General features: G+C 58.9%; 1 protein-coding gene across 8 annotated transcripts; it reads left to right on the plus strand.

Moving 5' to 3' along the window:
* CELF3 (CUGBP Elav-like family member 3) lies at positions 1-14,667 on the plus strand. Of its 8 annotated transcripts, XM_058715746.1 has the most exons (14): positions 1-67; positions 815-920; positions 2,162-2,244; positions 7,380-7,428; positions 7,866-7,994; positions 8,137-8,216; positions 9,093-9,236; positions 9,397-9,538; positions 9,778-9,927; positions 10,364-10,429; positions 10,705-10,836; positions 11,085-11,228; positions 11,894-12,031; positions 13,670-14,667. In XM_058715746.1, exons 4-13 carry the CDS (start codon positions 7,380-7,382, stop codon positions 12,019-12,021), a joined length of 1,164 nt encoding a protein of 387 aa, XP_058571729.1. In that variant the 5' UTR covers positions 1-67; positions 815-920; positions 2,162-2,244; the 3' UTR covers positions 12,022-12,031; positions 13,670-14,667. The 8 variants fall into 8 exon arrangements, with proteins under 8 accessions (XP_058571729.1, XP_058571722.1, XP_058571723.1 ...); XM_058715739.1 differs by lacking the exon at positions 1-67 and having other exon boundaries at positions 129-920; positions 10,708-10,836; XM_058715740.1 differs by lacking the exon at positions 1-67 and having other exon boundaries at positions 129-920; positions 7,869-7,994.
* The last annotated feature ends 526 nt before the right edge of the window (positions 14,668-15,193 follow it).

Below are 15,193 nucleotides of genomic sequence, written 5' to 3' on the forward strand. Positions count from 1 at the left end.
GGGGGTGTGGAGGGGGGAGGTTTTTGTTGAGGAGAGCGCGGCCGGAGAGCAGAGCTCCGGGACCCAGGTGACCGGGAAAGCAGGCAGCCCCAGCAGCGGGAGCAGCCGGCAGCAGCCCAGGCCCGGGGACCAGGGTGGGGGTGGGAGGGGGGCTGAGGGGAGGAGCTGAAGGGGGGCGGCAGGGCAAAAGGGACCCCCGGAGCCCTGCCGCCATCAGAGATCCAGCATCTGGCATCAGGGATCTTCGGACCCAGCAGAAGGATCAGCCACAGGGGAGGTGTCCTCCCGGGAAAGCCAACGAGAGCTCCACCTGCCCCACATCAGGAGTGCCCCCACCCCTGAAGCTGCTGGCAACCTACCAGGCCCCTCCCCCCTAAGCCTCCTTCTCCATCACCCTCTGCAGGCCCTTTCCCTCTCCAGCTCTTAGCCCCCAGTCCCCAGCGCCCCTGATACCACCCTGATCCTCCAGGTTCTGAGCACACTGACCCTCATCCTGGGATATCTGCCAGATCTCTGGGAGGGAGGTCATTTGTCTGGGCTATGCCCCCTGGTGGCATGACAGTGTCTGCCTAGACCCCTGACCCCTAGCCCTCAACTCCCTGGGCCTCCTTTGTGTGAAGACCTGCCCCTCTGCTCAGCACTGTGGTTGGGGGCCAAAGGGAAAGCCAGCTCCGGCTGGGCCCCGGCCCCCACCACTTGCCTCCTTGCTGGGCAGCTCCCCTTGGCCTTTGGGCCTCTCCCTGATCCCTTCGGCCCCTTCTCCTGGGCCGCCCCAATGAAGGAGCCGGATGCCATCAAGCTGTTTGTGGGGCAGATCCCGAGGCATCTGGAGGAAAAGGACCTGAAGCCCATCTTCGAACAGTTTGGTCGGATCTTCGAGCTGACTGTCATCAAGGACAAGTACACCGGGCTGCACAAGGGTGAGGGGTCAGGCCAGGCTGGAGAGGTGTCAGGGGTGGGAGGGGAGGCTGGGAGGAGGAGAAGCCAGCCTGGAGGGCCTGAGTGGCTGGAAAAGACGAATGTGGAAGGAAAGAGTTCAGGGGCTAAGGAGTCGATGGAAGGGCTGGAAAAGAACAGCCAGGGTGAGCAGGGACTCAGATGCAGGCCCGAGGAGGACCTCTTTGGGGGAAGAGTTGTGGAGGGGGATGCAGAGATGTGGATCCTAGAGATGGGGGGTGGGTGGAGGGGTGGGGGTGGTGGTGGTGGTGGTGGTGGTGTGGATGAACTCAAAGAAGGATGAAGGACCAAGAGATCTGGTTTGGGAAATAAGGAACCCAGCGAGTGCGCGCGTGAGTGCGCGCGCGCACGCGTGTGTGTGTGTGTGTGTGTGTGTGTGTGTGTGTGTCTGCATGTATGCGTGCACACGTGGCTGCGAATGTTAGTGACCTCAGACATTATTGGGGTGGGGGTCAACGTAGTAAGAGTGGACAGGGACTGGGCAGGGCAGCTCCAGGACCCAAGAAAGGGACCTGAGAAGCAGGGTATGATGGACAGAGACTGGTACAGATCTGGGAAGTATGGGGGCAGGAAGTTAAGAGCGCTGGGCCAAGAGGCACTCCTCTGGCCTGTCCAGGGCTGTGCACTCTCACTAAGCAGGGTCAGGCCCCGGTCAGGACTTAGAGAGCTCCAGGCACTGGGGGTGGGGGTAGGGGTGGGGGCCACTCTCTCCCCCTCCACCGGCCTAGAGACTTGTAGGGAACTGCTCTCCCCTTTTCTTCTCCTCTATCTCACTCTCCACCCTCCACCTGCCTCCCTCAGAGTTGGAGAGAGATGAGGAATTGGGAAAATGGAGAGGAGAGGGGTGATAGGGACCAAGATGGAGGGAGGTGGAGGCGAAGGAGAAGGGGAAAATAGGCCAGCTGTAAGGAAGAGAGGAACACATTGCGCACTTGTCTGGCCAGCACATGCTCCTTCTACCCCAACACCAAGCCCCCTCTCCGGATATCACCACCATATAAACCTCCCAGGCTCTGGGGTTCTGCCCCGAGACTCCCTGGGGTGAAATGTTTGGGCCCTCAGACAGGTCCCCACTCCCGCAGGCAGAAGGTGGAAAGAAGAGACAAGCCTCCCAGTCCTTAGTCTCATGGTGCGGGGAGACTTTTAGGGAGAGGAGACCAGGGACTCACCCCCACCCGGTCTCTTTGCCCCTGCCCCTCCTCAGGATGTGCCTTCCTGACATACTGTGCCCGCGATTCAGCCCTGAAGGCCCAGAGCGCCCTGCACGAACAGAAGACGCTTCCAGGGGTGAGTCCCGTATTTGCAGGGCCAGGGGGCTGAGAAGGGCCCTAGAAGGGACAGGGGGCTCACCACCTTCCTGAGACATGGAGCTCATTTTCTACCTCCTCTCAACACCAGGAAGCACCCCTCTCCTTCTAACACCCCTCTTTATTGCTGAAGATGCATGCATTTTTCTACCTGGAGAGAAGACAGACAGCAATTAGAGCAAATGCGACCTTTGTAAGGAGGAGATGCAGCCCTGTCCCCACTTCCCAACCTGCTCTTGGGGCAACACTTAGAGAGAGAATTCAGCTGGTTGGGAAGCGTGGGGATAGACTTTGACCACCAAGTGTGCAGCAAAATGAGCAGGAGGCACCCAGGCACTCTTGTGGCTCTGCAGGGGCAGCTGGTGCCTGCTGGACTTCCATCTTTGTCTGTGCTGGCTTCTGAACTCTAACAGACTCCCCCATGTCTCCTAGGAAGAGCCTCAGGCATTAGAGTGGAGTAGGGCCCCGGTGGGCCCCGGGCTGGGGGTCAAGCAGGGGCAGGGGCAGACCTCATTGCGGACGATGCCCAAAGTGTGCCCAGGGTAGCAGGGGTGCCTGCCCACAGCCATTGACTCTCTCCTGCAAGGTCAGAGCTCTTTTTCTCTTCTTCTGAGACAGGCTTGCAGATTGCCCCAGGCCTGGGCTGGCAGGGATGGAGAATCTTGGGCTGTCCCCAGTCATGCACCTGGGGGGGAAGGATATACCATTCCATGCTGCTATCTGTCCGCTTCCGCTGTCTTCCGCCCTGTGAGCTCAGGATGTAGTACTGAGAGCTAACCCCACCCCTACCCTCCGCAAACATTTGCTGAGCACAACCTGGGTGCTGGAGACACACGTGTCGCAGCCTCTGCCCCTTCCCCCATGTGGGAAATGGAGAAAAAGGCTGATTCCCCATCTCTTCCTGGAGGGAAATAGACAGATGGGCAAAGAGGGTGGGGGCATCCAGGAAAGTTAGAACTGCTTCAACCACTCCCAACTTCAAACCTTCAGTAGGTCTGTGCTCCCCCCTCCCCGTGGCCCTCAACCCTTGAATGCACAGGAGAGCAAATCTTGCAGCCAAGCCGGCTTTCAGCCCGCCGCCTCATCCTAGCTGGTAACCAGGCAGCCAGGACAGCCATTGCCCATGGAATCAAGGACCTGGGCGAGTGTGTGAGAAGGCTTGGGATCCAGGGATCCCACGGGTGTGGGTGTGCGTGCACGTGTGTGCGCCCTGCCAGGCTGGGTGTGTGGGTGTAGGTACACACGTCCCCGGGCAGCCTGGTTTCCATCACGTCACATCTCAATTTTCCTTTCCTTCCTTTTCTCTGTGGACACCCTGACAGATCAGTAGTTTTCATCTCTGTCACCGTGTCTCCGGCTCTTTCTGTTGTCTTGCTCTTGGAGCCCCCCACCACGGGAACCAGAAGGGGTCAGGGAGAAGGCAGAGAGAAGAAGGGAGCCTAGAGTGCGGACTTGGTGACAGGGATGGCCTGGGGGTGGACATAAGCCCCCAGGGCCTTCTGTGCCAGCCGGGGCACCTGTCATGGGTCTGCCCCCTCCAGCTGCCTGTGTGCTCAGGCAGGGCTCCAGCTGCCCAGGGTGTAGAAAGGTGCCACCTCCCCTTCCAGAAAAAATAGGCCCAGGGTGGGAGGTAAGGGAGAAGAGCGACTGGTTAATGATTGTCTAGCCCTGCCCCTGTGTGAGCTCTCAGGTGACACTGAGGCCTCCACTTTGGCCCTTGCCTCAGGGGACAGAATCCAGGTTGTCCTGACAGAGCCTTATCTAATAGGAAATGGGGGATTCTGTCCTCTATAGGGCCCCACATTCTGGGGGCGTGGGGGAGCAGATCAGGGCAGTCTAGGGGAGCAGATGTCTGTGACCAGGCTCTGCCTACCCCTTTGTACCCCCCCCAGGTCTTTTCTCTGCCACCTGCTGTCCTGGCAGTGTTGTTTGTGCATGTGTGTGCACACAAGTGTGTATAGTGTGCCAGCTCTGTGGGAAGTTCTTCCTGCTGTCTAACCTCTACACCCTCCTAATATGGGCTCTTTCTGTTTTTTTTTTTTTTAAGAGATTTTATTTTTAAGTAATCTCTACACCCAGCGCGGGGCTTGAACTCACAACCCTGAGATCAAGAGTTGTGTGCCCCACTGACTGAGCCAGCCAGGCACCCCAGTACAGGCTCTCTTTTACTGGGAGCATTTAGCTCTCTCTCCTTTCTCCTCATCTTTGTCACCCCAGAATCTGGAAGGTGCCACCATATTAGGGTGATGCTTAAGCTGCAGAGAGGAAGAATGGAGGCTGGGCCTGTGGCTGTCAAGCCCCGTTTCCTTTTCTCTCCCCTGAGTATTCCCAGGAGGGGCTCTGCCAGAAGCCCCTGGATTCCTCCTGCCAGCAGGGTGTGGCCTCCTGGGGAGGGACTCTTCCTGCCTAGCCTGCCCTACCGCCTTTCCTTGGGCCCAAATCCCACTCTGGAGACATGGGCCCTCACTGTCGGCTCATTGTGGGGCCAGTGGACTCTGCCCCCATGGAGAGGACCTGTGTGCAGTCCTGGACACTTGGAGGAAGGAAGTCTGGAGCCAAGGATGGTAGATCAGCAGGCCTGTGCCCTCGGGAGAATCAGATTTGCTGGAAATAATGAGCTCTTCCTGGAAGTGGGGTCTTTGCTACTGGGGATGAGGATGAGGGTCTTATGAGTGACCAAGCTGGTGGGGGGCCTGAGTGATACTTGAAGTATAAATAGCTTCTTCTTCTTTGGGAGGCCCTTGGGAGGGTTTATCACCTGGCTGGCGGTGGCTAGGGAAGAGAGGCGCCCGGCTCCCGGTTGCCAGGTAAACAGGGCCCAGCTGGACTCAAGGGAGGGGGCAGGTGTGCCCGAGCTGAGCTAACAAAGAGCGAGCTTCCCACAGGAAGTGCCAGGCCAAGAAGGAGAGGCTGGGCATGGGACAGCTGCCTGTGAGGGAGTGAGGGGACCCTTCCATTCAGTGTGGTCTGTGCTGTGGCCTGTGCGCTTGCGTGTGTCTTTGTGTGAATCCATATCAGCTGATATTTATTGAGGTGCTATTTTTGTGCCTGGGAGCCTGTGCAGCAAGGGAATGGCATCCTTTCTCTCTGGGTCTCAGCCCCCCTCCCCCCATCTGGAACAGCAAATCCTCAGGGGCTTTTGGGAAGGGGTTAGTGTCAAGGAAAGAATTCCCTGATGCTGTGAAAGCACCCTGGTTAGGATTCTACCTCTTCTGTAGGGGGGTGGCTGGTGCTGAGGAGCACAGCGAGGGGGAGGGTACATGACTGAGAGCCCTGAGCATCTGACACCCCCACACACACACCTCTCTGTCACACGCGCGCACACACACACACACACACTCCTGAAGAGATTGAGTCTCTCGATGGGATAATCCCAGATTGCTGGAGGATAAAGCTGGGGGCAGATTGGCTGGAGGATTTGGGGGACCGTGACCCACCTCCCCCAACCAGCTGCTCTCAGATCCATAAATGGGGGTAGGGCAGGGCAGGAGTGTCAGCTGAGGTGGGACTTAGATTGGATCCAGGCTGGGGATACCTCACCAGCAGAGTCCAGTCAGGCTGTCTGGGATGACCTGATGCTGGGGAAGAGGGTCCAGGGTGAGAAGGGGCAGGAGGCAACGATCAATCCTGCCCTTCTTTGTGTGAGGCACACAAGATCTCCAAAAGGCTAGAACATTAGAGCGGAGGGGAACCTGACTCACCACCACCAGATCTGCCCCCACTGTTTTACAGATGAGGAAATTGAGGCCTTGAGGAGAAAAGTGACTTATCCAAGGTCACCCAGCTAGTGAGTGGTGGGGCCAGTCCTGAGCCCCAGGCCAATGCCTTTCCTGCAGATACCTGTAGCCCCCCGAGAATGTAGATAAATGGTTTCTTTTGTTAATATTTATTTTTGGTCGCTGGAGCTAGGACTGCCCCACCATCGGATGAGCAGGGTGGGGTGACAGGTGTGGCCCCGATGGTCCTAGTCCGCAATAGCAAAGTATTTTCAGACATGAAAACACTGAGTCCTTCCCCTCCCTCCAGTTCTGAAGGTGCTTCCCACCCTAGTTAAGGAAGTCAACCTGCAGGAGTCATTGCTAAGTCCTCTCACCAGACAAGAACATGGAGAGTAGAACTGGGGGGTGTCTGCTTTTCCACGGGAGACTGAACAAAGGGAGTGAGAAGGCAGAGCTCTGGAGGACTTCAGAGTACAGGGAGGGTCTTATACAAGCATGGGACAGCAGTTCCTCCTTCAGAGCCCTCTCACCCGGGAGACACCAAGGATTTGATCTAGAGGAGGAAGGCAGGGGAAGGGACAGTGTGGCCCCAGCAGAGCCTGCTGGGCACACAGATCAGGAAGCTTGTCCTGGCCCCTCCCCCACCTCCCAGCCCCCACTGAATCTTCCACCCCCAGCACACCCTGTTCCCACCCCCCCCACACACACGCTCCTTCTCCGGGTGTGTGGAGCAGCAGAAGTGATGACGTCACCACGGTCGCCAGGGCGACGGGAGGGATAAATCAGGCTGAGTGGGCGGTTGCCATGGCGCGCATTCTCCCGTTGCCACGGAGACTGGGCATCTGCTCCCTTTGTGCTGCCGGAGTGCCTTCCCCCTGGGGTCAAGGGGTGTAGGGGGGCAGAAAGAGAGGCAGACACACCTCTAGGGGTCAGAAGGAAGTCGGGGCATCTGTGGGGTGTCCCTCGGTCTTGTCTTCTTCGGGGCTGCTTGATGGAGTGGCCTCTGTGGCTCCTACTTTGTAAAATCGAGGCAGCTCTTGCTGAATAGCCCTTTGGTTGGGCTCTGACTCCGAACCCAGGTCCTATGGGCAGTTCCATTCTCCCCCCAAAGAGAGCATCACTTATCCCTGGCTGTGTCACCTGAGGCCTCGCCGGAGCCTGGAGCCAGCCCCAGGAGCAGCCTCCTCTACATCCTCGCCTTCCACTGCCTCTAATCCGCTCAGGTCCTAATCCTAAACAAGATTAGGCCCATCCCTTTCTTCCCATCAGCAATTTAGGGCCTGGGGTTTACTCCCTCTAGCCTCTCTGCAGGTCCTGGCCTGGGGAGGGCTCTTGGGGGTGTGGGGGGGAGCTCCGAGCGGGTCCCCAGCAGTTGCCTTCTCTTCTCCCCTTTTAGATGAACAGGCCGATCCAGGTCAAGCCAGCCGACAGCGAGAGCCGAGGAGGTAGGTTCTGGACCTTTAGACTTTGGATTCAGTCGTTCCCTGCCAACCTGCAGGCCCCGGGGCTTGGAGAAGCTGAGGGACAGCCTCTCTGGAGGAAGAAAATTTGAGAATTCCAAAGGGTTCCCAGTCACGGTGGGGACTGGAGGCAGTGTGGCCAGAGGGGATGTGATCCAGCCCACTGTCGAGATGCCAAAACCGAAGCCTGGGGAAAAGTACAAGTCCTTCAGAACCCAGCTGAGCACTCAGTGGAACTGGGCCCCATTGCCCCAGACATCACCAGTGTCACACGCTAGAAGCATTAGTTCCATGGTGAGGGGAGCCTCTGCAGCTCCAGGGAGCTGCTGAAGTTCATGAAAGGGCAGGATGTCTACCTGTCCCAAGCGGAAGTAGCCAGGAGGCCCTGAACATGCCCCTCCTCCTGTGCCCTACCCCCCCAGAAGACCGGAAGCTCTTTGTGGGGATGCTAGGGAAGCAGCAGACAGATGAGGACGTCAGAAAGATGTTCGAGCCTTTTGGGACCATAGACGAGTGCACTGTGCTCCGGGGGCCAGATGGCACCAGCAAAGGTACCCAGTCGCTACCCCTTCCCCAACTGGGCCCTCTGGCCTTCCTGCCCCTCCCCCATCGACTCCCCCGGGGCAACGGGGATGGTGGGGACCTGTGAGGGTGGGCACTCACCCTTTTCCTCATTGCTCTTGAATCCTGTAGGCTGCGCCTTTGTGAAGTTCCAGACCCACGCTGAGGCCCAAGCAGCCATCAACACCCTTCACAGCAGCCGGACCCTGCCAGTGAGCACCCCCGCTTACATTCACATTTCAGATGGCATCTTCCCACTGTGACCCCTAGCCCTGTCCCTTACCTCCTAGCCTTGCCGTCCTCTCTGGCCTCCTCCACCGCTCCGCCTCTCCATCTCCTGTCTCTTCTCCCACCTTCCCGTACCCTCATCCCCACCGGCTGGGCATCTGAACACTTGCTTAGAGGCCCCGCGTGCCCTCTGCACATTAGCAGAGGGTCAACCCAAGGCACCTGTGGAGGGCTCTCCAGCAGAGCACACATCTCAAATGGAACTAGCTGACTCCGAAGCTTCCTCGGCAGAGGCAGGACGAGGCTTTAGCAGGAACTTGGTCCAGATGATGCAACACTGGAGAGAGCACTGCATTCCAGATTCTGAGATTCTACAACAGTTCTTGCAAATGTTCTTGGGTTGGGTTTTTATTTAGTGCAGGGTGGTATTAAAATGTGAGGCTTCATCCTCTGAGCACACCATGAGGACTGGGGTGCGGGGGTAGGAGTCACGGTGGGGGGCTGTGGCAGCTACAGGCATGACCAGCCTGAGATTAAACATTTGTTGTGGTTGATCCACCCTGGGGATAACTTCTGGCCCAGATGCCTCACGGAGAGGCCAGGGATGCCCTTTGGATTCTAGTCAGCCTTTCCCTTTTCAAGCACATGCCTTCAAGTTCCTCAACTTTTTCTAGTGTCTGGCACACCCTGGCACAGGGGGAGAGTGGGATTAAAATCTCCGCCTTTGCCGGAGGCACAGTGATGGCTGCTCTCCCAAAGAGGCCAAGCCTTCATGGGTGGAACTGAGGCTGGGTCCTGAGGGCTCTGAAAGGAAAGACCCCAACCCTGTCCCTCTGACCACACATGCGGCCCATGCCCAGGGTGCCTCGTCCAGCCTGGTGGTGAAGTTTGCTGACACGGAGAAGGAGCGAGGTCTCCGCCGAATGCAGCAGGTGGCCACCCAGCTGGGCATGTTCAGCCCCATCGCCCTGCAGTTTGGAGCCTACAGCGCCTACACCCAGGCCGTGAGCACTGACCCCTGGTGCTGGGCACAGCCTGTCCCCAGCTCTTCCTGGCCTCCGGGACCCACCCCCATCCTCCCCGTGTCAAGGCCCAGGGTTGGGAGGGGAGCCAGGCCAGGCACAGGGGACCCAGCCCCGCTGTCCTCTCTTCCCCACCCCCCAGCTGATGCAGCAGCAGGCAGCCCTGGTAGCGGCTCACAGTGCCTACCTCAGCCCCATGGCCACCATGGCTGCCGTGCAGATGCAGCACATGGCTGCCATCAATGCCAATGGCCTCATCGCCACCCCCATCACCCCATCCTCAGGTAAGGCCCAGGCAAGGCAGGCTGGGCTGGTGTGAATGGGACGAGTCAGATGAACTACCACATGGTGTGGGGGACTGTGGGGGGTGGGACACAGGGCACTGCTGGGGGGTGGGGGAGGCCATGCTTCCTCCCTTCTGCCCTCAGACTTGCTGACTGGTTCTCTGCATTTGTGTGTGTGTGTGTGTGTGTGTGTGTGTGTCTGCGTCTCTGCTCTGCTCTGGCGCTCCCTCCTCCCCCAGGAACCAGCACCCCTCCTGCCATGGCCGCCACGCCCGTCTCTGCGATCCCTGCCGCCCTGGGTGTCAACGGCTACAGCCCAGTGCCCACCCAGCCCACCGGGCAGCCTGCCCCCGATGCTCTGTATCCCAACGGGGTTCACCCCTACCCAGGTGGGGGTCTCCGCCTGCCCACCCCTCTCCCCAGCAACCATCCAAGCCGCCACTCCCCCTGCCGGCAGACAGCTGTGACACACCTTCCGGCCTCAGGCCTCTGGGTTAGAGGGTGCTTTGTCCTGCTCTGTCCTCCCTGGGCCGGGATGCTCCCTCCTGTCGCCAGCCAGAGAAGCTGAGGCTTCGGCCAGGGTTGCACAGCCAGTCACAGACTCCAGGCTCTGTGTGTTGGCGCGCTCTCCTGCCACGCCCGGCCCCCCCCCCCCCCCCCCCCGTGCTGGGATGTCACAGCCATCCCCCACTGCTGTGCCCCCACTCCGCCGCCCCCCCACCTGCTGCCATCCTGCCCCTCCCGCCGTCTCCCTCCCCCCGCCGCCCCCCCCCCCCCGTGCTCTGCACCCCGCCCCACCCTCACAGTGGGTGCCACCCTCCCCAGCCCAGAGCCCCGCGGCCCCCGTGGACCCCCTGCAGCAGGCCTACGCGGGGATGCAGCACTACACAGGTGAGGAGCCCCGGGCCCCTGACAGGAGGGACCAAGCGGGATGGGGGCTGGGCTTTGAGGCGCCCTGCCAGCCACCCCTTCAGGCTTCCCGACCACGGGTCCCACCTTTAGGGGCAGGGCACCCAGAGTCACAGGCAGCCCCTTTCCTGCTTCCTCTCGGCCCTGTCGACCTCACTGGCCTGGGCTATCGGGGAGGGAGATGGGGTGGCCAGAGCGCACTGGAGGCCAGGGGGATCCCGGGACCCCCATTAGCTCTGTCTGTTTTCCTACCCCAGCAGCCTACCCAGCAGCCTACAGCCTGGTTGCGCCCGCGTTCCCACAGCCTCCCGCCCTGGTCGCCCAGCAGCCCCCCCCTCCTCCCCAGCAGCAGCAGCAACAGCAGCAGCAGCAGCAGCAGCAAAGGGAAGGTGCGGCCTGGGGGGGTCCCCCCGGCTGCCAGCTTTCAGGGATGGAAAGTGCCCTTGTCCTGGGCTGGGGACTCCCTGTTGCCTGCTCCAAGCCTGGCTCTGTCCCCTCGTGTGGGAAGAAAGCAAGTGGGGATGAGGTGTCTGGCACCGCACATATGCAGGGGGCTGGGACTGGAGGGTCCTTCGGGGCCTGCTTTCCCTGGGGCCAGTCACCAAGCTCTTCCTCTGTCTCTGCTGCTGCCACCTAGGCCCTGACGGCTGCAACATCTTCATCTACCACCTGCCCCAGGAGTTCACGGACTCAGAGATCCTCCAGATGTTTGTCCCCTTTGGCCATGTCATCTCAGCCAAAGTCTTTGTTGACCGGGCCACCAACCAGAGCAAGTGTTTTGGTAAGAATAGGATGATCCCAAACCCGAAATACGGCACGTGTTGGCCACACTCCAGACGAGGACAAGGTCTGAGACGTTGGAAGACATTTAGGGTCGCGGTGGGCCCAAACTTTGAAACCCAGATTGTCCCAGAGTTGGAAAGAACCATTCCTTACGCCCGTGACATCCCATACCAGCTGCTGTGCGGGCTCAGCCCGTCCTCCAAATGCCACAGCTTCGCCCTTTCTCCTTGAGCACTGGTCACGTTCATGCTCCATGAGGTCTGGAAGAGGCTCAGCAAGTGGAGTTTTTTGCCTTCGAGTCTTTGAAAGGTTGCTTCAGGGGAGAAAGGGCTTTGTCCTCCTTGCTTGAGGGGTCACATAGGGCCAAAAGGGGTGTTTGCAAAAGGCAGTTTCAGAGTTATCCAGGCTAAAGCAGGGGCTGCCCTTCAAAGAGTGCCAGAAAGACTGTCCTAGTGCATGTGACTGGCTGGACTGCATTCATTCACTCAACCCATCGATCAGCAGCTACCTATCGAATGCCTACCATGTGCCAGGCAGCTCTCCAGGCATCCGGGATCCCTGGAGGAAGTAGGGTGGTGCCCGGGAACCAAAGAGCAGGTTCTGGCCCTAAGCACAGGCGAGTGAGGTGAGCTTGGGCCGGGCCTTATGCCCCTCTCACCTCAGGCTTTGTGAGTTTCGACAATCCGGCCAGCGCTCAGGCTGCCATCCAGGCCATGAACGGTTTCCAGATTGGCATGAAGCGCCTCAAAGTCCAGCTAAAGCGGCCTAAGGATGCCAACAGGCCCTACTGAGGGCCCCCAGGTGGGTCCTGCTCCCATCCTGTGACCTCTCCAGCTCCCGCACACTGAAGCCAGGGCCCTCACTCGGACTGCCCCACCCCCTATTCCCTCAGCCTCAAGGATGCCCACTCCCACCCCACCCCTGATGCTGGGCACTTGAAGCAGGGATCTGGTATCACTCCCTCCACTACTGTGTTTCAACCACCTGAGTTATTCTCTCTCTCTATCTCTCTCTCTCTCTTACACACACACACACACACACACACACATACACACACACTGTGACCCCAGAGGGAGCCAAGTCTGTCTATATCTGTGTCTACTCCCCAGATCTTCCTCAGTATCTGGTCTCGTTTGTCTGGTCAGTGTCCATGTGTTCGTGCGTCTCTCTCTCGTTTTCCTTTGGATCAGAGTGGAATTAGGGGAGTAGAGTTGGGGGGGGGCAAGGGGGCTGGCTGAGGATACTGGAGGGTCCTAGAATCATGGCTCCTGGAATATGCATTCTCCTGAGAGGTGGGGACATCAGACCTTCGGTGCCCTGGACTCCAGGTAGTATAGACTCTGGATTCTTACGTAATACAGATCCATGGGACAGTGGAGAGTTCACAGAACAGACTGGGGGGAGTCCAAGCTTCAGGCCTCCCAGGAGCAGCTTCAGTTCAGGTGGAGGAGGCCAAATAGAATGCCGGACTGCCTGAATTTTACTGAATGGGTCCCCTTCCCCACACTGCCCATCACCACCCCACAGCCTCATGGCCTCAGAGCTGTGAACTTTGGTGACTTTTGTGTTTTATTTCCTTTGGGCCAAACCCCTGAAAAAACACAACCCAAGAACAATACCCACATTTTCTGTTTCTCCCCCTTTCCCCCCAATCCTGGTGGCTGCTTAACTCCCCCCACCCTGGGGGCCCCCCAGCCCAGGGCCCGTGTCCATTGTCGGCCGAAGCCCCCATCCCCGGACCCCTGCTCCGGGCCCCTGTAAGTTGCATGGAACGAGCGTGTTGTCTTTGGAGCCGATTGTTTGTTATTTGGGGAGGGGGCCGTGGAGGGAAAGCGCCCTTCAGCCCAGGGTCAGGGCCGGGGGCAGCTCGCGGGATGTGCTTGGTCAACAGTGGTTGGTGACTGTGGTCTGTGTTCTGTGCATTTCTCTCTTGCTTTCTTTGTCCCTTTCTGGAAAGGAATGAGAGCGCTCTCCAGGGGCTGGGGGGGTCTTAGCCCTCAAGTCTGCAGCCCCAAGCCCAGCCCCAGGCCCTCACCTGGCCGCCTTGCTCTTTCTCCAGGTGTCTGTCCGCTGCCCCTTCTCCTCCTTTCTCTTAGCTGTCTCTGCCTGCCTGCCTGTTGTCTCACTCCTTTGCTTTGTCCCCTCCAGTCCCTGTCGCCGTGTCTTCCAGCCTTTCTCTCATGGGCTGTGTGAATATGTCCTTCTGAATGTCCTTTGGTTTCTTGTATCCTGGGCCCTCTCCCTCCTGTCTCCTCAGTCCCTTCCCCTTGTCCAACAGCTGGGGGGCTCCGTTTGGACTGAAGCCTTCCCGATGACCTGCCCCAGGTGGCCCCATCCTGTACTGCGTCGGCCAGCCCAGCTACCTCTTCCCCTGCAGGGCCTGCAGTACACTGGCTCTGTCTTCCCCGCCACTTCACCCACGTCTCCTTTCCTTCGCAGGTCTGGAGACACCAGAGGAAGGGGCACCACACCCCGCTCCCCACGACTGGCCCCAGCCCTCTCTGCACACCTGCCCAGGGCCTCCATGGGGCTCTGGGGCAAAAGCTGCTTCATAGCCCTGGGGGAGCAGGACACCGGCCCATCCCAGCACCCCACCCCTCCTGAAGGGCCTGTTTCCTCCCAGGTGCCCTTTTGGCCTTTGTGAGGGACCAAGGGACAGGCTGGAAGGCTCCGGGGGATCTGCCTTCTGCTGGGGCTCCTGTGGTGACCTTCTGGGCCCAGCTTTCGCACTTGCGTCCCCCACCAGTGGGCCTGCGGCCCCGGGAGGGCAGCGGGGGCCTCCCACAAGCTCCCCACCTCACCTTTGCCCCAGCCTCTTCCCCACCTTAGGGGTTTCTCAGAAGCTGGTTCTCACACTCCCTGCCACCCTCAGCTAGAGGTAGAATATCCCTAGACCCTGGACCCTGGGCCCCCGGCCCTAAAACTCACTGCCTCCCCCATGGGCCCCTCTAAGGAGGGTGTGGGGGAGCCCTGAGGGCTGCCTCTCCACCAGTCAGCCACAGAGACCCTCCTCCTTTCACGAGGAAAAGACTTCCCGCGAACCCCTAAGAATGTTTACAGTCTCTGCTGGTCCCTCCGTGTAAATACCACTACCACCGTGCGTTATCCAGCCCGGCCCGGCCCGGATGCTGCCACCTCTCTTTCTGGGAGTTTAGACAATGTTTCCCTTGGATTTTTTCTCTCTCTTGATTTCTCCCTTTGCTTTGGGGGTAATTGGGTGTTTGGGAGGAGGGGTGTGGGGAGGGTGACAGGGGTTTATTACCTGATCATTTTCTTTAGAAAGAGGTTTTAGGGGAAAGAAACGGGTGGGGGGAGGGAGTGGTAAGGGGAGACTGGGGAGTCCGTTTCAGACACTTCTCTATGCTTATTTATTTATTGCATTTTACTTTTAAAGAGTTGGTCTTTTCTGTCTAAATAAAGAAAACAGTTTAAAAGCATCAAGTGAGAGTCTTGGAAGATTGAGGGTAGGGGATTTTGTGCACTGGGGAGGGGAGGAAGGGAGGCGTAGGAGAGAAGCTTGTCAGGAGGGTCCAAGACCTTTGAGCGGGCCCAGGCCTTGGCTGGCTTCACGATCCCATTCTTCCACCTTTCTTTAGGGCTTAATTCTAGAATGCTCTGTGGCAAGAAAGCAGGTCAGCAGGCCTCTTGTGTCCAGCCCTGTCCCTCTGAAGGCTGCGGACTTGAGTCTCACGTTCCCGATCCCCATTTCTCCCTTGTTCATGGGGGTGAGCTGTTATTGCACCCACCAGTGGGCATACAGGGAGCTAAGCCTTTGCTCTGTGAATTCTGTGGAAGGCCCTTCACGTGCATTTCCTCATCTAACCTCCCAACAGCCCTGTGAGGCAGGATGTAATTTTACAGACAGGTTAAAAAGGGCTTTGGAGGGCAATTAACTGACTTCCCCAGAGTCACAAAGCTACTAAGGGTGGCTGCAGGAAGGAGGCCCAGTCTGTCAGACTCCAA

Source organism: Neofelis nebulosa, chromosome 2 (assembly GCF_028018385.1).
Source record: "Neofelis nebulosa isolate mNeoNeb1 chromosome 2, mNeoNeb1.pri, whole genome shotgun sequence".
Classification (NCBI taxonomy): Eukaryota; Metazoa; Chordata; class Mammalia; order Carnivora; family Felidae; genus Neofelis; species Neofelis nebulosa.